The sequence below is a fragment of the Ipomoea triloba genome, chromosome 9, assembly GCF_003576645.1.
Source record: "Ipomoea triloba cultivar NCNSP0323 chromosome 9, ASM357664v1".
Lineage (NCBI taxonomy): Eukaryota > Viridiplantae > Streptophyta > Magnoliopsida > Solanales > Convolvulaceae > Ipomoea > Ipomoea triloba.
In genome coordinates, this window is record NC_044924.1 from 2,118,700 (window position 1) to 2,142,398 (window position 23,699).

The 23,699-nt window shown below is 36.4% G+C and overlaps 5 protein-coding genes across 17 annotated transcripts; 3 read left to right on the plus strand and 2 right to left on the minus strand.

Moving 5' to 3' along the window:
• The first annotated feature begins 1,618 nt into the window (after positions 1-1,618).
• Positions 1,619-5,992, plus strand: LOC116028895 (putative pumilio homolog 7, chloroplastic). 2 transcript variants are annotated; one of them, XM_031270749.1, is made up of 5 exons: positions 1,619-3,689; positions 3,766-3,928; positions 4,391-4,554; positions 5,020-5,278; positions 5,484-5,992. In XM_031270749.1, exons 1-5 carry the CDS (start codon positions 2,125-2,127, stop codon positions 5,502-5,504), a joined length of 2,172 nt encoding a protein of 723 aa, XP_031126609.1. In that variant the 5' UTR covers positions 1,619-2,124; the 3' UTR covers positions 5,505-5,992. The 2 variants fall into 2 exon arrangements, with proteins under 2 accessions (XP_031126609.1, XP_031126608.1); XM_031270748.1 differs by having other exon boundaries at positions 5,567-5,992.
• Positions 5,993-8,235: 2,243 nt separating this feature from the next.
• Positions 8,236-8,700, plus strand: LOC116028460 (auxin-induced protein 15A-like). Its single transcript, XM_031270178.1, has one exon. It carries the CDS (start codon positions 8,300-8,302, stop codon positions 8,573-8,575), a length of 276 nt encoding a protein of 91 aa, XP_031126038.1. The 5' UTR covers positions 8,236-8,299; the 3' UTR covers positions 8,576-8,700.
• A 1,695-nt stretch (positions 8,701-10,395) lies between these two features.
• LOC116028712 (protein LNK1) lies at positions 10,396-16,146 on the plus strand. Of its 10 annotated transcripts, none has more exons than XR_004100199.1 (9): positions 10,396-10,609; positions 10,983-11,098; positions 12,521-13,056; positions 13,153-13,501; positions 13,784-14,392; positions 14,669-14,817; positions 15,413-15,506; positions 15,593-15,711; positions 15,811-16,146. XR_004100199.1 is itself a non-coding variant. In XM_031270514.1 (9 exons), the coding sequence occupies exons 2-8, from the start codon at positions 11,075-11,077 to the stop codon at positions 15,703-15,705; spliced, it is 1,860 nt and encodes a 619-aa protein (XP_031126374.1). In that variant the 5' UTR covers positions 10,396-10,609; positions 10,983-11,074; the 3' UTR covers positions 15,706-15,711; positions 15,811-16,146. The 10 variants fall into 10 exon arrangements, 9 of the variants coding, with proteins under 9 accessions (XP_031126374.1, XP_031126375.1, XP_031126376.1 ...); XM_031270514.1 differs by having other exon boundaries at positions 15,607-15,711; XM_031270515.1 differs by having other exon boundaries at positions 15,593-16,146.
• Positions 16,147-16,329: 183 nt separating this feature from the next.
• Positions 16,330-18,889, minus strand: LOC116029092 (leucine-rich repeat receptor-like protein kinase PXC1). Of its 3 annotated transcripts, none has more exons than XM_031270979.1 (3): positions 18,639-18,889; positions 17,984-18,560; positions 16,330-17,269 (listed from the first exon to the last, which is right to left on the minus strand). In XM_031270979.1, exons 1-3 carry the CDS (start codon positions 18,864-18,866, stop codon positions 16,623-16,625), a joined length of 1,452 nt encoding a protein of 483 aa, XP_031126839.1. In that variant the 5' UTR covers positions 18,867-18,889; the 3' UTR covers positions 16,330-16,622. The 3 variants fall into 3 exon arrangements, with proteins under 3 accessions (XP_031126839.1, XP_031126840.1, XP_031126838.1); XM_031270980.1 differs by having other exon boundaries at positions 17,984-18,538; positions 18,639-18,663; XM_031270978.1 differs by having other exon boundaries at positions 17,984-18,889.
• A 2,101-nt stretch (positions 18,890-20,990) lies between these two features.
• LOC116031019 lies at positions 20,991-22,523 on the minus strand. The gene has a single exon (XM_031273450.1). It carries the CDS (start codon positions 22,446-22,448, stop codon positions 21,162-21,164), a length of 1,287 nt encoding a protein of 428 aa, XP_031129310.1. The 5' UTR covers positions 22,449-22,523; the 3' UTR covers positions 20,991-21,161.
• Positions 22,524-23,699: the final 1,176 nt, after the last annotated feature.

The window sequence follows — 23,699 nt, forward strand, 5'->3', positions numbered from 1 at the left end:
GGAATAAGTTGCCCACAATTCATTTTGACATTTATCTTACATTTACTAAAATACTGTTAATGCTTGGCGCAAACCATGATCATGCCTCCCTTAAAAAATAAAAAAGACAATAACATTCACACCATATTAATTACGTTAAGACTATAAGTTGATAAAACGATAATTAACAAAAAAATGTTTTGTGTTAAGTGCTTGTTCAACTTTTAATAAAACAAATATAAGATCGACATGGTATTTTCTTATTTCCACAACGCATAGACCTTGCCCAAACTTTATAACTTTGTGCTTTATGTGAGTTTGGTAAGACTATAATGTTTCAATACAATACAAGACAAAGGTGAATCAAATACAATATTAATTATTATATTTAATAACTTAGTAGTTTGTATTTTTTTTTTGTTTTTTTTTTTTTTTTTCATGTTGGTGCATCGGGGAAAATCTCAGGCAGGCATTTACGAAGCCAAATCGTGAAACCATACACATCGACTGTACCCATAGAATATTTTTGTAAGCAATCCGGTGGATGATCAATTGTTCATAGTCTGTCACGGGAGTGATAAACATGAAATATCCTCATAATGTCTTTACTTGTGAGCAATTGTTTATAGTCTGTCACAGGAGGGATAAGGCGTGATATATTATTGTCGTATTCTCAAGCACGAGTTTAATCATTGCTTCCAATTTCATTTCTAACCACAACTTTTTCGAACACCCTCTCTTTAATAAGAAGGACCCCTTTATAAGACTTCACAATACAACAATAAAATTGTTTGTAATTTTAATTTTACAATAAACTCGGCGATCTATCTATGAGATGATCTTGTAAAACGCTTCACACTGTTCGGACCTGAACTCGTCTTCCATGCTCCATCCATGTTTCGTTTGTGATAGTTGGTAAGATTGGATGTTGTATGCAAAAACAATTTTCATTGCATAGAATTATACAAGCTATTATTATTATTATTATTATTATTATTCTCAAAAAAATTATTATTATTATTATTACAAATTATATAATTAATACTCTCAATTTCTCATTTAAAATTAATGTCCCAAATGCAAATCTCGAAAATTAGGCACATCCTAAGTTCAAACTTGTTGAATTTTTCTAAATGCATAATAGATAGATCCTTTGTTTTCGCACATATTGAATATTGATTGTTTTTTTTTTTTAGTTTTAAAAGAGAAAATAAAAAAGATTTATTGAGTTTTTTTTTTCATATCAAGATTGAAAGTTTAAAAACATATTTCTTACAATTGTTTATAATAATTTTGTTTACAACATAATGTCTACTAACCAAGAAAAACAAATTCAAACATGACATTATAAATGTTTTATTATATACAAAACACAAAGGATATCGTTTTAAAAAATATATATTTTTAATACAACATTCGATATAATCACCGGACTAATCTACATTTGATCTGTCTCGTGCTCGTAGAGTTTAATTTAGTAAAAACTTTATAAATTTTAAATATATAAAAAAAAGAAGGAAAAAAGGGGTTAAATTATCAACCTCGTACAATTTTTGGTAAATATTTATGCATTAAATAATTAAATAATCGTCTCTATATATACGCGTGAGTATAAAAGGGGAGTGGAGAGAGAGTGAGAGGCCGTTCCTTTTCTCAAGCTTTAATGGCGTGAGACCGTACCTGAGAGTGCGAGTGTAGATGTATATGTATATGTGTACGTATATTCTCAGTATAATCGTAGCATCGTATGCCGTATGTAATCCATTCATCTTTGCATGCTTCACCAACTCTTGATAAAGAAAACCCAAAACCCAAAATGAGTTGAAACAAGAAAATTACAATAAACACTTCAAGGGGAAAAAAAAGAAAAAAAAGAAAAAAAAAAGGGAACCAAAAAACACCGCCACAGCCATTGCCATTCTAATCATCCGCACTTTGGATAATCCGAGACCAACGCCTAGATGATAAACGCGGGTAATTTATTGCGGTTATTGGGGCATTTTCCAGTTTTCTGATCAGTTGTTCAGTGGGTATTATTGATGATTTGATTGGTTTTATTTGTTGTGAGATAGTATTGATAATTTGATATTGTGTTTGTGTTGTAATATTTATAGTGGATTTGTTGTTTTTTGTTTGGATTTTGTGATGTTTGAGAGAGTTGGGATTGAGAACAGAATTGGAGTGAAGATGAAGGATGATGAGGAGCTGGAGATGTTGTTGGATGAGATCCCTCATGCAACATCCTTCAATCTTCATCATCCACATAGCAATGGGTATTGTGATTATGATGGGAGGGGTGATCATGGCCATGGGTCTAATGTGAGGCATAAAATGGATGGGGGGCTAATGGGTGGGAATTGGTATGAGCATACATGTGTTTCCCCTGTCAGTGGATTTTCATTGAAATCTGATGGCTCTTCATCTAGCTTGTTCTCTGGTGGATCACCCACCCCTTCCCCATTGGAAGAGGTAAAACCCCATTTGCTGTGTGGTAGTTCTGGTAGTGTAAACAGATTGCGGACTGATCCCGGGACTCCTGATTGTTATGTTGATAAGAGGGTGAGCGAGAGTAATTTGCACGAACTGAATCTGTCGAGGAATTTCAGTAAAATGTATATTAATGAGGAGCAGGAGAGCGGTTTAATTGGTCCCAATAGTTTTCAGTCTCGTGATCACTCAGTTGGCAAGAATATGAAATTGATTTCTGAGAAGTACTGGGGTTTTGATAATAGTAGGAAGGGCTTTTCTGATTTTGGAGGTCTTGCGTCCCCTGTTCCAGTGTCGAGAAATCCTCTAGGTGTTAGTGGTCAGGTGGCTTCTCCAGTGGTACGATCCTCGTATGATATTGGGGGCGTTAATCTATATGCAATGAAATACTCTCCTGGTCTGTCAAATGGATTGGTTTCTGAATTGAATTCGAGCAGTAGTGCTATTGATTCACAACTCCACCAGACAAAAGTGCCTACCAGTCCTCTCTATCAGATAGGAATTCCATTATCAGACTTGCCAAGTAATGTTACAAGCAATGCTGCTGCTAGTTTTCCATATGCTCCACGAAATGGAAGGTATGCTACTGAAGATTCTAACAATGTGCCTCACTTGACTCACATAAAGCCTCATATCAATTCAGAAAATGTGTTCTATTCACATCAAACAGTGTCAAATGGAAGGTACCAGGCACATTCCAATGTTAGAATGCCTAACGGAAACCATGAGGCCTTTGATCGGGAGGATAGCTTTATTATTCAAGGGGAACACTTAAAATATGGCATGAGCAACGGGCATAGTAAGAGATCTGTACATGAGACTAGTTTGGTTAGGCCTCAAGAAAAGAGGTCACAGATAGATGGCTGTCCCCAGATCAAAGGCGTTCAGGAAAGTGGTCTTGGTGGGAGGTTTTACTTCCCTTTCTCTCAGCCACTCAAGCTTACCTCACTTGGAGAAGCTCAAGGGTATATCTATCATATAGCAAAGGATCAACATGGTTGCCGATTTTTGCAAAGAATGTTTGATGAGGGAACTCCTCGAGATGTGCAGATAATATTTAATGAGATAATTGATCATGCTGCTGAACTTATGATGAACCCTTTTGGAAATTACCTTATGCAAAAATTGTTGGAAGTGTGCAATGAAGAACAAAGAATGGAAATACTGCTCAGAGTGACTGAAGAGCCAGGCCAGCTTGTCAGAATATCCTTAAATACCCATGGGTAATTGATTTTGCCAATATTCCCTTTGATGTTGATTAAACACAGAAACTTTACTTTTTTTTTTTTTTGGTATCAGAACTAGAGTGGTTCAAAAGTTGATCGAGACACTGAAAACCAGGCAGCAAATCTCGCTAGTTGTTTCATCACTTGAACCAGGATTTCTTGCTCTTATCAAGGACTTGAATGGTAATCATGTTATCCAGAGATGCTTGCAGTATCTTACCAATGGAGACAGTAAGGTATTGCTTTAGTTTTGGCACCTCTTTGCATGCAGGTCTTTGTTCTGTGCTGCAGATTGCATCATTTATTGCCTAAATAAAATGAAGATCTGGTCATAGTTTACTGTATCCTTTAGTCTTTTTGAACTTAGTTATAATTTTATAATAAAGAAAGAATTGAATATTTTCATAAAAATGTCCTAGAAGATGACAGAAGTATATGTGATCAAACTTATCTATTAAGAATAGTATTCAGTTGAACCTGAAAGATACAACTTTAGTAGTCCAATGAAATAAAAACATTAGCACCATATATTTCAAACTGTAATTTAGCTTTTCATTATGTTTTCTTCTGTTACATTAATGTCTACATCATCTTATTATTGATTTATTGCTGGCTTATTACATGATCAGAATTATTCCTTCAAGTATAACAAATTTAGTTCCTAGTTTGTCTTGTCTAATTTATTCCACATATGGCAGTTCATATTTGTTGCAGCTGCAAAGTACTGTGTCGATATTGCAACACATCAACATGGCTGTTGTGTTCTTCAAAGATGCATCGCCCATGCGACTGGAGAATATCGGGAAAACCTGGTTGCAGAAATTTCTGCCAATGGACTTCTTCTAGCTCAGGATGCATTTGGGTAATAAATCACAATGGAAAAGACTCAAGACAAACTTTTGTTTGCACTAATAAACATTACATTGTGAACATAAGATTCTTTATACCAGTAGTATACATCTTAAATGCTATGGAGGGCTGAGTTCTAAATTTCTATGTATTTTCCATCACGGGCTTGTTTAGAATATCGTGCCTCTCACCTTTTATTCTATACTTTTTACAACTATTTTGGCTCTCCTTAATGCATGATACATCTGAACACTTCAATTTCACAGATTCATTTTCATACAACCTTTGTCCTTGATAAGATTATTCATCTGATGAGATCCACCCACCTTCTGAGGCTGAGCCATCAAAGCTTTTTCTTTTCATTGTTAGAGTCTTATAGATGCACACATGTTCATCACTGTGACAGAGGATTATATTTTGTTAGTCGTTCATCATTTCTGGCTTAACTGAGGCTTTTTGTTTATCTGTTTCTGTGCAGAAATTATGTTGTTCAGTTCATATTGGAGCTTAAGATACCATCTGCGACATCCAAGTTAATATCTCACTTTGAGGGTAACTTTGTGCATCTCTCAACGCAGAAGTTCAGCAGCCATGTGGTTGAAAAATGCCTTATCGTATGCGACTATAAGGTCCAGTCAAAGATAATCCATGAACTGGTCTCTGCAACTCACTTTGAGCAGCTGCTTCAGGACCCACATGCCAATTATGTTGTTCAAACAGCTCTTCGAATTTCTGAGGTAATTATTGACCATCAATCTGCATTTTTCATTTTTATTATATATGCTAGCTATTGCTATTGAATGCATTATTGTGCCGACACCATTCTGATGGGAATTCATGAATTGCATAAATAAATAAAGATTCAGGAGAGTTTCACTGACACAAACTTTTCCTTTTTATCTAACGCATATATACTAATAGAGTTTGGTTTTTTGGATTGAGGTATTAAAAAATCACGAATGATGGAGTACGTACTCTGATCTTCATTTGACATCCTAATGTTTCAAACTCGTGACATGCACCAGGGTTGTCTACATAGTTCATTACTCGATGCAATCGAGTCCCATAAGGCAATCTCCCGTAACAGCCCCTATTCCAAGCGGATTTTCTCAAACAAACTGTGGAAGAAGTGAGATGTAAATGGTAATTTGAAGGTGTTGATATGTTCTTAATTCATTCATCGAGCATGCCATGCCATGGCAGGCCAGGCCAGTTCTGCTATCCCTGCGAGAATTGAACTTCTTCTTTACCTCAACATGTATGCATGCCATCCAATAACTCCATCTGCAATTTTGCTCTCTAGCTGCAATATTTTATCTCACTTGGATTTTTTTCCCCAAGAATTGCCAAGTGTAAAAGACCAAGAAATCATGTTTCATGTTTCTTAAAATGTACAATGTATTATTATTTTGTTGTTATTATGGTCACCTCTGATGATATTTCTCCGCTCCCATCTTTCTCTCTGATCTTTATCTATATTTGGTGAAAGCTAAATCTCCTGTCTAATAGTGTAGTAGTGTACTGTATTTACAGTATGTAAGCATTATTGTTGCTGCATTATCTTTCCACATGACACATAACAGTGAGAGATCAAAGATGCTTTGTTAGATTATGGTCATGTTGTTGGAGCTGGGCCTGCATGGTTTATCTTTCTTTCTAGGGTGCAGTCTCTTAGCTTGGCTAGCTCTTTTGTGCTTCCATTCGATTTATGGGATGTTTCTATGGTGCAGATTGGCACTGATACTATACTATCAGTTACCAACTAAGTACCCATACTTGGTTGTGTCATGTGTGGGGTTTTAATGACAGTTGTACTAATAATATGTGGTATGGAATATGCTATTATATCTAATACTATTTATGCGGTATTACATGATACGGTGCTGCTCGATACCATAAAAAATTTCGCATTCGTTTTGTGTTGCATAAATAAGTTTAATGTCATTTGAGCTGGAGTTGTTTATGTTTTAGAATGACTAAACGTCTAAACTATAAGCTAAGAAGAAATGGTGTATAAAGTAATATATATTGCTATATAATGAATATTAAATGTCACATCATAGAGACAAGACTCATACATTTATATAGAGCATCCACACCAGTTGATTATTAAGAAGCGAAGTAGGAGAAGGGAGAGAGAAGAACAAAAAATAAAAGAAAAAGTTGTTAGCTACAAAAAACCATTATCTTGCAGGAGTTCAAAATACATTCTCTCTCATTCCTCTTCTTTATCCTCCACATTATATTAGACCCCACAGAAGTTTTTTTCTATCTCCTAAGAATCCACAAAAACTCATTACGTAGTATTTTGTAAGAGTTCAAAATACATTCTCTCTTATTCTTCTCTATCCTCTACATCATATTGGACCCAACAGAAAATCAAAAAAAAATTATTGGTGTAGATGCTCTAAGGATGAGTAGTTATGAACTACTCCCCTACGCATGAAGCCGATCTCCGTGATCTATTGAGCCTTCAATTGATGCATGACCTATATATCCAACAGATCGCGATACGGTCAAATCTTATTAAACTCTAAGTCCATTAAATCTTGTAGAGCCAACCTATACGCCAAACCTAACACATTGGTATATACGGGATCATCACTTCTTAATGAGCCAAAAAATGGTATATATTTGTGAACATAAATGAACTAGCCAAGAATATCCACGGAACCTAACATTTAGAGAATATTAAAGGAGCCGATATGTATATGCCAAGTTGCACTAGGTATGTGGGAACATATGTATATGATATAAAGTTATAATAAACCATACATCATAAACTAATTTTGATCCACTCAAGTAGATAAAGTACAACACCCCAATCATCAGCAACCACTTAAAAAGCTGCATGGTATAGTAAGGGTGTTCAAAGAAAAAAACAAAACAACAACAACAGACAGCACACCAAAAAATATATACAGAAATCCAAACCTGTGCCATATTTTCATGACAAATGCATACAGGTTCAGTCATTTCAAGTCTGGCACCGAAAAGATATCTCCTTTTTTTTTTTTTCTTTTCGAGAAAAAAATTCACAACTACTACAAGATCGAAATAATATTCTTGTGTAATATAATAGCCCATAAACCACGTACATAGACCAAAAGTGGCAAATCACTATAAGAAAACACCATGCATGCCACATGCTCGACTGGGAGAGCGTTAACAAGAATTGAACTCGTGATCGGCCTTCTGGTACGAGAATCATATCATATTTATTTTTGCAACATTTTTCTCATGAATAAGGTAAACCACATACAGGAGCCCAGACATATCTGATCTTCAACCAAGTTTTCACACAAGTAGTTGTTATTTGATCTGACAACTCTAGGCATGCCTATATATATACAAACACTGTGCAGAGGTGTAGATGTTTTAAAACATGTGATTATCATTGATGAATGCAAAAGCAGCAAGTGGTGATAAACGATGGATTATAAGTTTGAAGTTTGAATGATCATCACCCATGACCTACCCACCCTATTCACCATGCCATGTGCTCTGCTAAGCTACCTAAAGCAAGTATTATCATTGTCAACATTTTCAGCTGTTATATCTAATCTGCACTGTTCATCACAAACCCCTCTATATATACATATATCATCAGATCAGCTGGTATATAAATAAGTATATAATACCCATATCATTAACTAAACTATATATACATTGCTAGGGTTGTTATTAACTTAATTATTACTTGTATCTATCTGTCAGATCAAGAAAGGAGCTGAGAAGTGTTGCAGGGTGGTAGTATAATGGAGATAATGGTGAAGAAGGGAGAGTGGTGGAGCAGAAAGATGATGAGAAGAACCCCAAAAGGGCATTTTGTGGTTTATGTGGGGGAAGAGATGAAGAGATTTGTGGTTCCAACGTTGTACTTGAAGGATGCTGGTTTCCAGAAACTGTTGGAGCAGGCTGCTGAAGAGTATGGGTTTCATAGCCCCAAAGGGATTGTTTTGCCATGCCATGAATCTGTGTTTCTCACCATTGTTCTTCCTTTGCAGCATAAAACAACCCTTTACATAACCTAATTATATATATATTTTTTTTGTTTTTGTTTTTCTCAATTGATGATGAAAATATGTCTTCACTATCTGATGGTGTACTCCCGCTCCTCCTATGCCATAACTAGTAAACCACACATGAGGGGTCAGCTCGATTTGAGAAAGTGTTAGCAAAAGTAAAATTCGTGATTTTTTTTTATGAAAATCATATTTACTATATTAAGACAAATTTCTTATTTTTATATTGATTGGATTGAGGTTAGTTGCTGAATGTATAATCCATTGATTAGTAGAAGTGCACATATAGTGATAGTGGGCATGTTAGAAAAATGATGGGTTCCTCAATTTTTAATGAATTTTAGCAAAGTCAATTTGTAAAATATTAGCAAATTATTAAAAAATAATCTTTAGTGTTGAATTTTTTTTTTTTTAATTTTCTTAAGTGTTGTGCACATCAACATTTTTTTTTATATATATGAAGAAAATCTGTTGCTACTTACATATAGTGTAGATGGGGTAAAACCATTTAATTAGTCACCGCTTTTAGAGCAACATTAACATCTTATTAATAACTACCTAATATATAGTTAACACTAAAATGACAACCCTTCAAATTATACTAGCTATAAAAATATGTTTTCTTTTAGAAAACATATTTTCATATTTAATTTGTTTCATTTTGGAAAACATTTTTTTAGGAGTTTCCTAAAGGGGAAATGCTTTGGACACAAAAATATTTTATGCGTCAATATAACTAGTCTTAGCATATAGATGTCTTAAATATAGTATAATTGGCTTATCAATTTAAAAAGAATTAATAGTTGTATTTCATTAATTAGTTGAGAAATTTATAAACCGTTGATTACTAAAACACATTTTATTAAAATATTTAATTTATTCTCCAAGAAACTAAGACTCTTAATACAAAAGCAGATAGTGACTCACAAAACCTTGTGCAGTCCTTTAATAATAGTTTAAAGGTAATTTATTATGGGTCGGTGTTGGCAATTTAAAAACACATTAAGTCACTAAGCTAATATTCAATAATTAAATTTTCTATCATCAAAGTTCACTGGTGTTAGAAGCTAAGTAAGTTTTAATAATTATTTACAATTTCTCATAAAAAATAATCAAGTAGATGGAACATAATTTTATGCATACAGATAACAAATTAAATTCTTTTAATATTATTTTTATTGAACTCGACACTTAAATACTTAAATATTCGTAATTTCGTATAATGATTACGTATTTTTCTCATAATTCAAAATAATAAATTTATGACATGCATAGACAATTCAATTAGTCACAAATGTGGAGTTTGAGAAGAAAGATCATGAATCAAGTCTCACCAGCGACAGTGTAGAAAGAATCTCTTAAAGTAAGAGGACTCATTGTGCACAGTAAGCAAAAGTCTATTATCTGCGTTCAGCTAAGTTACTATGATTTACATAATCCCGGATGTTTTGTACGGGTGGAGACGTGGGACCTTTGCGATTGAAGATTCAACATTTTGGGAATAAAAATAATAAAATAATGGAATGGAAACAGCTTAAGCAAACTAAAACAGGTGGCACCCACTACAACCGTTGCCCCCTTCCAGCCGGTTTTCTCATTTTCCCAGGTTACCAAAACGCTCAAAAACCGACACGTTCCGGTTCGGTGACAACGTGGACCAATAGCGTGGAAGAAACAGATCGTATCTCCACCGGCACTCTCGTCCACTAATTCTGATACCCACCCCCGGGGGAAAACGCTGAGCCGCCTCAATTTTGATCCGAGTGACACGTGGCATCCATTACGTATTTTCTTAAAATATTGCTCAGAAAAAAATAATAAAAATAAAAAAAATTCCAAAGCAAGCTCGCAGCAAAGCTTTCTCCCTTATCTTTTCTCTCCCTCCGCCTCTGTCTAGAACGTCCTAGATTTGTGGTTCCGAGTTCCGAGCATCAAATTAGGGTTTCCTTGGTGGCGTGAAGTGTTTGTTATCGGTGAAGCGCGTGGTTTTCCGGCGAGGTTTCGGCTGTCCCTTGTTTCCGGTGAGATTTCGGCGAGATCTTGGTGAGTACTGTGGTTTAGTTGAAGGTATCCTTCTTCTTATGTCGTGGTCTAGCTGTTTTTCAATTCCAGATGGTGTTTGCTCGTCTTGTGACTTTGATTGCTTTTTGTGTCTAAAGTAATTATCGTGTTTGATTTTTCATTTTTCTGGCAGTAATTCGTGTTGAAAGTTGTCAAATTTGTGTTTTTGTAGTACGTTTTAAGTTTCTGGAGGGTGATTTCAATTGGTTGCTCTATATTTTTGGTTAAAAAAAGTGTCTTTTTTTTTTCCTTTTTTTTTTTGGGGATTGGGAGTTGTTTTTAGTTGATAGAATAGTTAAATGATTTTGCTTGATTAGTTCTAATACTTTTTGCTGGTTTGTTTTGGCGAACGGAGACAAAAGGAGGGCTTTGCTGCTTTGGTTTTTAAAAAGTATGCTAGATTGGAGTTCTGCATACATTTTGACTGCTGGTTGAAGGAATTGAAAGATGTCAGATATATGTACCTATGAGGTAGGGACTTGATTTCCCACTGTGCTACAGTGCTAGTGAAACAAGACTAAGAATTAACTCATATTATGTTCGAATAGTGCTTTTGAATTGCTGTTTTGTGCAAGTCTTAGAACTTGGAATTCTTGTCTGTTTCTCATGCTTTTCAAACATCTCATTGCCTGGCTTAAAATTTTTCATCATATGAGCCAGATAGCAACTCCTTTTTTTCACTAACAAATAAGCACACTGTAGTATTGACTAGAGAGAACATTGGACACAATGAAATGGATTCAGTATGAAGGGGAACAAATTGTTATGAATTTTGCTTTCTTTTAAAGTCTTCTTGAGTTGAGCAAAACCTTGTGTGCTAAACAAGATCATTCATGATATTACCCTTTAGGGATTGCTAAACTTAATAATTACATACTGGAGATTCATTGAAACATGTCTACTTCCCATGCCACTAACTTTAGAAATGCGTAAATGCAACAATGTTTTTTTGTTGCTCAACTAAAATTCTGAGCCTTTCTTTACTTTAAGAAATATAAACATGTTTACAGTTAGTATCATTTTACATTTATTTCCACCTATGAAAACCTTGGGAGATTTAAAATCATAATTGAATTGAGATATTAGGGATTCTGCATTGCCTCCTTCTAACTCATCATGTCTTTTTTTATTGCTTTCTTTTCTTTATTTGGTAACAAAAATAGGTGTACTAAATGCTAGCTAAAGAATGCAATTTGTCTTATCTCTTAATTCATACCACATTTAACCATGTTAATATTTTTGAAGAACTGATAATATAAATAATAATACTCTGTAAAGAATTAGAGCAGCATCTTCTCCAAGCCTAAAATATTTGTGGATGGTGTTTCTGAATGTTGCAAGTGTTCTGCATGACTCATTCTCATTGGATTTAGATAAAATAAATGGTTGTTCACTTGATGTGTTAAGTTTCAAATGATGTATTGAGAGAAATGAAAATGATAGCAGTTGCATTTTAAAAATAATAACCTCTTGACCAAGTATTTGGAACTTGGCATCTCAATCACTTTAAAAGTAACTAACATGGAATTAATATTCATAAAAATTGCTCTATTAAAACAGATACAATTAAGATTAAAGCATAATCTACAGCAAAACATCAATTTATTGACATAAAGCAGATAACAGGACATTTACAACTTTTGGCTGTCCATGTTAAAGGGTTTACCTTCTTCCTTTCCCTTTTCCCCCCTATCTTTAACAGGAGTTGCATTAATTCCATAATATTTCCTTTTTTTTTTTTTAAGCATATTTCACAAATTTCAGTTGGTTTAAATAAATATTTACTCTTCAGTCTTGTTGAGATGTAAAAACAGATACTCTTTTAGTCATGACTCATTTTCTTGTAGTATTGTCTGCAGTCCTACAGCTAAAATTCTGTAACTGGTGTTACAGCTTGAAGATATAGTTTGGCATGAATTTTGCCAAAGTGGTGACCATATAGTACCATATCCTAGTTCTGGATCAGCAGGTGAACATCAACTACCAAGTGATAATTGTAAGAAACCACGATACGTTACTGGGCCGAAGGAGCGAGGATTTTCAGCTCTGAATAACAGTAGGTTTACAATGTTGGAAGAAGGATCGTGGTCTGACACACCAAATGCATTTACTACTTCACATGACAACCACATAGTCAACAAAGTTTCAAATTTATCATCATCTGAACATAACAGGACATCTAGTCATTGCTTTAAAAGCAACAACATGGACTCAATTGGAAGTGAGTTTTGTACTAATGATCCCATTCTCGATGACCAGAATGTTGGAGTAGATGGAAACTCTTATAGCTACCCACTTGGTCAGATTTCTCAGACAGAGAATGACCTCAGTTTCCTTGATGATAATAATGAAGAAAAAAATTCTAATGATCTCTTAGATTATGGTTGGCCTGAAATAGGGAACTTTGAGGATGTTGACAGGATGTTCAGGTAACCTTCTTTTTGAAGCGAGATTCTTTTCATTGTATTTTAATGCAACTTATTTTGGTTCAAGTGTGTTAACTTGTTACTGATATTATCTTGCAGAAGCTGTGATTCCACATTTGGACTTGGGACCAGTAATACCGATGATTTAGGTTGGTTTTCCTCTTCAGATGTTATTGAAGGTTCTGAGGATGCATCAAGGTCAGATTTTAAGTTCTCATGCGCTGCACCCAATGGACTAGAAAATATTTTAGTGAGTGAGGATGCTGCAGGGCTAAATGAAGCAAGTGGATCAATCAATAATTCTGGCATGAGAAGTCAATCTGATGATAGCTACAGGGGAAATTTGTGGGACTTAGAAAAAGATGAATGTGCCACTCTCAATCATTTGTCTTTTGTAGACGGTTCTCGTAGTTCTGATTACGAAGATGGATCAATGCCTGAAAGGCTGGTGAGTAATTTCTTCTTTCCTTATTTCAGCATGCCTTATTGTGGTAAAGGTTATGTGATAGATTTACTTGTCTAAAATAAAACAATGTTGTGAGATCGTTTTACATCTATGTGACTTTTAGATTGAATATCTAATGAGTATATTTTATTGTGGCAACATTAGGCTGCTACTTTGCTATTTGAACTTTATGCTTATTCATCTGATGAACTACTGGCCTACTGCGATTTTCTTATTTCAGTGATCTTACTTCTGTAGTAATGTTTATGTATTTATCCTCTACAGACTAATACGCATAAAAAGCAATTAAAGCACAAGAACCGTTCTGAAGGAAAAAGGAAAGGCATATACTTGGAAAATGGTGCTTCATTTCCTTTTAATGGTAACCTGCCTGAGGATGCAAAACAATCTACTGGGGCAAACTCTTCTCAATCAACTTTCACGTCCATGGACATTCAACAGCATAACCACTGTGGATCTGATTCTTTTGCCTACTTGCAAAGCAACTTCCCTTACATGCACACAGAGTACAATCATCCTTCTGATCAGCGTTCAGTACGTGCAACCGTACCTTCTGTCAAGTCCGAAAATAATGCTTTGAAGTCTCTTTCCCCCAAGGGTTCTTATGTGCCAAATCAGCTACCATCCATCCAGAGCTCTCTTGATATTTCTTTTCAGGTGGGCACCACTATGCCAAATGAAAAAAAGTTAGAGAAGCAGCTCTCTTCAGGGTTCAAATCTGAAAATCACAGTGATATGAATGGAATCAACATGAAAGCTCCTATGCAATTAGATTCTTCAATACTATTGGAAAGCTCTTCCATCAGTTCAGGAATGGATGAAGTTTCAGAAGAAGCTGTTTGTTTTAACCAGCTTCAACATGTCATGGAACAGGTGTGATAATTATCTTTGAAAACTTCCTAAACTCTCACTTTAGCTTGATTGGTTACAAACTTGTTCAGCAGATGTCAGAAAAGAATCAAATGCTCAACAAAAACAATGGGTTTTGTACATTTAATTAATTTGGTTTTTGTGTTGCTCAATGAAAATCATGAAATTGAAACAATTTGACATCCAAACTATAGTATAAAAAGGATTAAATGAATGGAAAATCATGTTATACACGTATGCCTTGCATGAAACTGATCTTTTAAGGTTTCTCTTGTTTAGCTTGATCTGAAGACAAAGCTATGCATAAGGGACAGTCTGTACCGGTTGGCTCGAAGTGCTGAACATAGGCATAGAAATGCTAACTTTAATGGTGGCACTGGAGATAACAGAGATGCAAGTGGGGCATTGGTAGCTCATGGAGCAGACAGGTACATAATGTTTTCCTTTATTGTTGGATTGTATTTGTCACCATTAATTTCCAAGTTCATAGTAGATACTCTCTCTATTCCTTTGTATCTTTCATGTTTACTATTTAAAAGTCAAACTGATTCTTCTTTATTTGTTTCTTTGATAAATTTAGCCTTTTGTGTTTAATTAATATAAATTTTTATTCACTACCAATAAATTTATTAACATTTCTTCTCACCAGTTAAGAATAAGTGATTTATTGTTGTAACTTGTGCTAGGATCAGCTTTTCATGGAAAGCTAATAATAACACTCAAATCTAAATAGTACGTTATAAATAATTATTTAATTAGTGCATACTTCTGACACTATTACAGAGTAATTAGTACATTAAATGAGGAACTTATCTATTTTTCGCTGAGCAAATGGTAGAAAACCCAATTAAAAATACAAGTAATAGAAATTTGAATTGTAGATAGGTTGAGTCAAACTCTCATTAACCAAATCAAACACAACACTAAATTGCATTCATTTTGAATTTTTGGTTATGCATGAACACAGACATGAATATGAACAAATTAAGATGTACCTACTGTTTTCTTTATGATTTTTTGCAGGTGTAGTGGATATATGGACATCGAAACGGACACGAACCCGATAGATCGATCCATAGCGCACTTACTATTTCATCAGCCCTCAGACTCACCTGTGGTAAGGATTCACAGTCTTCATAATTCCAGATTTGTGTGTTTGATATAATTCCAGACATCTGTTACAATCTCACCTTATCTTGTAAGGAGTCAATGAACAGATTCAGGGGTCAATCACAAGCACGCCTGTGATTGCTACTGAGAAGGTTGGTCATGGAGATGCTGCGATTGAAGAAGATACGAAGGCTGGCTATGAGTGACGACAGGTACATAGTTGTTAAGAAAGCTCAACCGAAGACAACAATGCCTACATTTTACTACTTTAAATGGCGACAGATACATATTTAAAGAATGCTTAAATGCAGGAAACGTAACGATGTCTGTATTTGACTACTTTGGTTGGTCATGAATAGAATTACTGCTGGGGAATCGGGCCTTGAGCTCCTGTAAAAACCCTCAGTGACTAGGCTTTATTCTTGGATGTGTTTCTCACCTTGGCTTTTTAAGTATCACAATCTTGTTTATCTGTTTATGTTCTAGCCCCAGAGTTTTATTGACAACTGACTATACATCATATCAATGCGAGTTCCAGGGAAGGCATTGTTCATATTGTTTTGTGGACAGAAAAATTGTACATTTTCATTTTGATGAAAATAAATGTGCAAAACACCAACTAATAAAATCATTAGTTTTTGTCTTTAGTTTGGGCTACATTAGTAGTTTAACATTTTTACTATCTTTGTACTTATCGTGTATGGAATGAGGGATGTATCCTGATAATTGTCAATATAGATTATATTGAAAGGGTCTATAATTGTCAAGTTTCTTTTTAGTTAGCATATAACGAATAACGATTACAAACAAATTAAGCAATAAAGAAAGGATCAAAGAAAAAGGCAACCTTGAATTTGTTATTGAAAATTAAACAAAGGTGAAATTAAACTTACAACAATATATATATAGCAAAATATGTCTCATGCATATATGATATATGCATGTGGATTATGAGAAAATTAAACCAATAACAACGTAACATTAATAATGATGATCGATGATGGTAGAAGAAGCTAAGAATCCAAAAGCTAGCTAGCTAATCATCGTGATTAATGTTAACTCTATGGATTCTTCAATTCTTCTATCATAATTAATCAGTGTAAATTAAATCATGGCCTCGTACTTATCGTGATGGAGTTTGAGACGACGCAGAATTATCAGTGAGTGATAGATCTTCATCATCTTCCGTTTCATTAACCCTAATCATCTCAACTTCGCGCACCACATCGCTCATCTCCGGCCGCTTTTCCGGCGATTTCTCGCAGCATCTGATAGCTATTTGCAGCAGCCTCAGCATCCCCTGGCTCGCGCTCTTCTGCGCCGAGATTTCCGCGTCGAAGATCTCCGCCGTCCATTCCTCCCTCACGGCGCGGTGAACCCAGCTGCAGAGATCGGCGCCGTTGACTCCCGCCGGCGCCGAATGCGACGAAACTCTCCCCGTCAGGAGCTCGAGAAGCAAGCATCCGTAGCTCCACACGTCCGACTTCGCGCACACCTTTTTGTAGGTCTGGAACTCCGGGGACCGGTAGGAAACCATGCGCTGCGCCGTGATCGGCGGGGCGATCAGAGAAGCTAGGCCGTAGTCGGTTAAAAGCACGGTGTCGCTGTCGTCCAGGAGAACGTTGGTTGATTTAAGGTTGCCGTGCGGAGGAATGCCGGCGGCGGCGGCGGAATGGAGGTGCAGATACTCCACCGCTCGTGCCACCGCACGCGCAACCGACAATCTTGCGTTCCATCGGAATGGATTGCGTTCTCTCGTCCCTTTTGCTTCTATATACATGCAAAAAAAAACCATTTATTTGTGTGATAGAATAAGAATTACTCCGTATATAAAAGGGTGAAGACGCTATGTGTCGATATTGACTCTTTTGTTTCAATAGGTTGACAAAATAGTTATAAACAAATACTGAATAGACTATCTAATTTTAACTGAAAAATCAATTAGTCTCCTCAATTTTTTTAAAAGGCAAAAAAATGACCGGCGAACTGGTCACTAAGAAGGAGAAGGTGACCATTGGCAGCACACATTGTGCACATATTGGTTTCAAGTGATATCTCGTCAGAAAACTCACCGAAATATCTAAAAGTGATAAGAGATATAAAGTCAAAAGAGTAATAACAGTATTAAAATTGATAATCAATGCCTCAAAATCATAAATGAAAATGTTACAAAAACACTAGACCAAAAGAGGAAAAAAGTCTTCCCTAATAACTAAGTGCTTAATCTTAAGGATTGCACCATAATCTATTAATCTCAATGACTCAAATCCTTGTGTACTACTTTAAGGTCCACAATAAGACGACTATCCGCTATCGACTTATCTTGAATTGATAAACTAATTGAGTTACGTTGTGTCGGGACTCGGGAGCAACTAAGTACTTAATCTTAAACACAAGGTTGAAAATTCGAGATATTTCACTTAATCTTAAACACAAGGTTGAAAATTCGAGATAAACGAAATAGGAGAGATAGAAGAGACTTACTATGAATACGGGTGTACAAGTTACCATTTGTAGCAAATTTGTAGAGCAAGAGCTTCTCATCTTTGGCATAGTAATACCCAAGAAGAGGCAACAAGTTAGGGTGCTTGTTCTGGGCAATGGATTTGATATGCGCCACAAACTCCTCTCTGCTCAGAGCTCTCAAATCCCTCAGCCGTTTCACCACAACAGTCGGCCCTTCTTCCAGCATTGCCTTGTAGCAATTCCCAAAGTTCCCTTTGCCCAGACCTTCAGCCGAGGCTTTAAGCAGATCATCAAGCTCTATCCTCAAATCTGAATCCAAAAATGTCAGCTTTCCTCTCCCTCCTGCATCTGCAGCTGCAGCTTCTCCTCCGTTGGATCTCTCAGTTGATTCTTCAGACATTGTTGTTGCAGTGATGCTGATGGGTTCTCTCACTGCAATCTTCCTCTCTCCGCTTTGATCCACCCCGTTTTGGCTATGGTTAAGGCTGCTGCGGCTATGATCTCTGCTGTTTTGGGTGAAATTGTTGTTGTTGTTCTTCTTCTTCTGCTTCTGCTTCTTTATCACCATCAGGTCTGCTTCAAGATTCTTGGATTTCTTGTAGTAATAGATGGAAATAAAAAGGAGAACAACGAAAAAGATAACCGTAGCCATTATCAGGAGAGGAAGAGCCACCTTTGCCGGCTTTTCATGGCCATCGCCATCGCCATCTTTTGGCTGGCCGGAGGTTGTGTCATTTGCTACATGTGACAAAATCTCCAGTCTTTTGATGATTGGGAGTTTCCCAGAAAGATTCTTCCGGGGAACAATGGGTTTCTTCAAAACTGCATCTCTGTCATTTTCAGCCATGCAGCATTTCTGCAGAAGAAGAAGAAGAAGGAACAATTTCAAGAATTTCCACATATTAATTTGACACTCTCAATGCTTCTTCAATCTCCATAACAGTTGTTTATAAGCTTTGGAGCCATCCCTTTACAGCTATATATTTCATTGTTTTGAAGAAGAAAACGAGGATGATTGCTCATATATAGATTGTATCAGCTGGGAATCCTAGGAAAACAGTTCATTGGTATATTTGTATGATTATTACAGTTCTGGAGAATCTAAATATGGTATGTATCGACCAAATTAACTCCCATAAAAAAATGACAAAAACAAGACAACATAAATGCTTCAGGTAGGGTCTGCAATACAGAGCAAAAACAATGTGGTTCTATACAAGAACAATGATTACAGGCTTGTGCTTAATGTAAAAGGAAGGCTCCAAACAAGTTTTCAGACTATCCGGTAGTGAGCTATTACACAAAAGTAGAGTTTACCCAATGTAGGTAGGTCCGGTAGTGAGCTATTACACAAAAGTGGGGTTTACCCAGTGCAGGTAGTGAGCTATTACAAAGGAGCAGGTTTACCAAGTGCCAGTGTAGTGGTTGCGAGTTTCCCACTTTAAAAAAAGAAAAAGGAAGGCTCCAAACTTCTTGCAAACATTGCACAATAAACAACATTACTAAGAGATTGAACCAACATGTAATTTTCTCTTGTCAGCAGCTATATAAAAGATGTGGGCAGATTGAGATTGAAAACATGGAGATCAATATCAAGGGGGAAAGAGATAGGCAATCTCCAGTGAACACTAGCAAAAATTACCATAACCCTGTATTCAACATCATAGAAGATGAAAAGTGAGAAAATAGCAGCTGTCAACAGTTCTTGCGAATTGAACTGTAAACTGTTTAGTGTTTATATCAAATTCAAGATCCATGCAGGACATTACAGGAAAAGTAGACCATAAACTGCCAATCACACACAACTTACCAGACAAATTGAGTACATGAAACAATACCAAAGATTCATCATTCAAACTATCAGTGGTACTCATATCAAGAGTTTAGTAATAGATACACAAGATGCAACCAAGAAGTTTGTAAGACATACTTAAAAACTATGATTAGTTTATTGAATCTTTTAACCACAAAGGCTGCTGTCTTCTAACTCAAATACTTGACAAATTCATCAAAAGCCAAAGCCACAACTAAAGTAACTTGGGAGTACGTTATCATAAGAGATCTTAAACCTCCACACTTAAAATTGATAGGTGTATAAAACATAATCATTTTCACCTCTTAGCCATTGCAGATATATATTCATTGAGGTGTATATGATATAATTCCCAATGGCTCTACCATCTCTGTATGTGTTATAGAAAGCATTAGGTACCTAGATATGAGATATCTAATCTCAGATACACATTATATATATATATATATATATATATATATATATATATATATAAAATCCTTTAAGAGTTAGCACCTTTATTAGTTGATTTTCAAAAAGAACCTTGAACTTAACTCTGAAGTAGGGAATGAAAAAAGCAAGGTTGTTTCAAGAAAGTTGATGGATCAATTTTGTATTTCACTGTGGACCAAAAAACAAAGAGGAAATATGAAGTCTCTAATTCAAAAAATTAAAATCCAAATTCTATACACAAGTTATGAGCTTTCATATTTAAAAAAAAAAAAAAAAAAAAACAATCTCAAGGGTGTAGATCAGACCCTTGACATCAAGTGCATTTCAAACACCCAATACATCAAGTGCAAACAGGCACAATATAAAAACAAGATCCTCAACACTTTCAGGAGGTAACTGGTTCTGGTGGGAAACTTAACAATTAAGGAGTACTACAAAGTAGAACAGAAAGCTAATTATGAGGATGCTCTTAACAATCTCAAGGGTGTAGATCAGACAATCATAGGAATTAATAATTGATTACAGTATTCAGAAATCCTAACAATGTTGCAAATTTCACACAGAAGAAAGGACACCTGTAGAAGGGTTTGAAGATGGAAATATTATACAAAAGAAAACCAGGTTCAGCATCCTTTACCTGCCTTCAAGAGAATGAATGAATGAACTTAGAAAATTCTCCAAGGCGAACAGTTCAATGCAGGTGTTCTCAGGAAACTATAGAAATACTTACACAGGCAAAATCTGTCATACCCACACACCAAGCACACCAATGAACACCAGTGACAAAGCAAACTGATAGGCACTTCTACATTGTAATTCATTTGAGGAGTCCAACATATAAATACATGAATAGCTTACTCTAAGTCTTCAATGAATCTAGCCTACACAAACCAACATTTAATCCCACATTCAAAACCATAAAAACAAATTAAATCCTCACATAATGGATATTCATTTTGAAACCAGAAGAATCTCTGGCTTTTTAGCTTTACTGGGTGTGTTAGCATTTGATGTAGCATTTGTTGCAGCAGCCACCTTGGCAGCCTCTCGAGCTCTCCTATCTAGCTGAACCAAACTTCTGGTTGCCAAAATCGCCTGTGGAACCAAGTCATGTTGAGCCCTGGCATACAGACGCTTCACCGCAACTGAGGCTGCATTCTTCACATCTTCTGCATTCAAAGGACCCAACAAGCAATGCCCTATGATTCTCAGCACAGGCTGCAATAGCTCCCAAGGCAGTGGAATTCTCACCCCTTTGGGCTTAGAATCCTCTGAGCTCTCTTCAATCTCCAATTTGCTCAATTCTTGTGAAACATCCTCAATCTCAATAGCCCTAGAATTATCCGAAAAACCGTTACTAAAATTTTCTGATCTCTCATAACTTTCATCCAACTCCGATACACAAGGGCAGTCCTGTCCAGCCCAATCGGCCGCGAATCTACAGAAGTCAACCTTGGACCAACTAGGCATTTGGGAGATCTGTTTGTAGTAACACTCCAGAGCAACGCCAACAATTGAGGCCCGTTTCGTTGACTTCACGGCGACCTGGGGCTCGAGAGGAGGAGATAAAACTCCCACAGACGGCCGAGACTGATTGACCGAAGAACCAGCGCTCGGTTTACTTGGAATTGGATTTCTCGGAGCGTGATAAAGTGACGGCTGAGATAGATCGGGTATCGAAATGAGAATCGGCTTCCCGCCTCTAGCTTTAGTTTCAGCAGAGTAGAGAGCGAGAAGAACAGCTTCGAAACCCGAGAGAGACGGCGTGGAGGTGGAGGAAGACGAGTGGATGCGGGAGAGGTAGAGAGAGCAGAGGAGAGGAATGAACGAGAGAACAACAAGGCGGAGATCGGTATCGCCGCTGAGGAAAGTATCGTACAGCCAGTGACACAACGGATCTTCGCCGGAGCCGGCAGACGGCACCGAGAGCGAAGTAGAGACAGCGGAGTAAGCCGGCTGCGAGAGAAGCAGAGAGCGAGCGGGGCGATCGGAGTCGGCGAGCACAGTGAGCGGCGCGACGGCGGCGCAGTCGTCGAAGGGGAGAATATTAGAGAGAAGGTGGATGCGAGAACGAGCTTTGGATATGGACTCCCACCATGAGTGCATTGGATCGCTGCTATTGTTGCGGCCACTGTCGGCGCCGCCATTCTGATGGTGGTGAGAAGTTGAGGAGTTGTGAGGATCAGTAGATGAGGTGGAAGAGGAAGAAGGAGAGCCGCCGGAGATGCGGAAATCCATGGCAGCGCTGGATCGGAAAAATAGGGGCGCAACTGTCGGAACAATTTTCTGCGCACGATATTTCAGTATTGGCTCTTTTGCCAATTCTGCATATTTTAGTATTACACCGCTTAAGTTTAGATAATTTCATATCTACCCCATAATTCTTCAAAGTTTAAATATGGTATTCTTTAATTAAATCCACTGAAGACTTGAAATATCTAATATAATCTAAATCTGATCTGGCAAACTTACGGTGTGTTTGGTTCATACCTAACAATCGAAATTGAAATGCGAATTAAATGTTGCTAATTGAAATAAATTTTGTGAAGGTATTTTACATGTTTGATATTATGGTAAAATTAAAATGATTATCAATATGGATATTTGGTTGTGTATGATCCTATAGTGAGAATAAATGTTTTAAAAATACAAAAACAAAAAAACAAGTCAATTGATCCTAACATCTAATGCATCATCTATATGATCACAAAAAATCAAAACAAAAATCTAAAAATACTTAATAGAGTAAATACGCGTATATGACAAAAATACTCTTTATTGATGTAAAGGTCGAGTACGGGGTTGAAATACCCTACAGGAGTCCGGTCAACTTGACTGTGGGTCAGAGGTTCCGGAGCTCCTTGACTATTATATTTTGAAAACAGTCAAAAGTCCTTTTTTCAGCATTAAATGCGGTATCAATAGACTGCCAAGGACAGGTACCAGGCTATCGGCATGGCGGGCATGCACGGGCGCAAAGGCGGGTCCGGTATTGGAGGGCCAAGTGTCACATTGCTAAAGGGTATGCACTTCAAGGTACACGCAAGTGTTGTGATCGACTCGCTCGTTCCGAGCTCTGAGGTCGGGGTGTAGAATGGCTCGGATCTCCTGGCGCAGACCGGGCAAAGACGTTAGACCAGTAACGAGAATTAACCGGTCGGGTTAACTAGACCGAGAGATCGGGAGATTATCCATATCAGTACTACTCCAAACTAAAAAATTAGATTACCAATAAAATGTGATGATAGCCATTTTTAATTAAAGAATTGAATTGTTAATTGAATGGGTAATCAAATTTCATAGTTGTGTTTTAAAAAGTTGTCAATCAAACACTAACTATGATTTTGATTCTCATTCATAGTGTGTAAACCATGAACTAAACACACCCTTAGTTGCGTATGGTCTTTTTAATGCATTTTACTTCTCATGTGTAATTTGTAAGTTATTACACATGATTGATGTTTACATAATACACACCCTCATGTAATA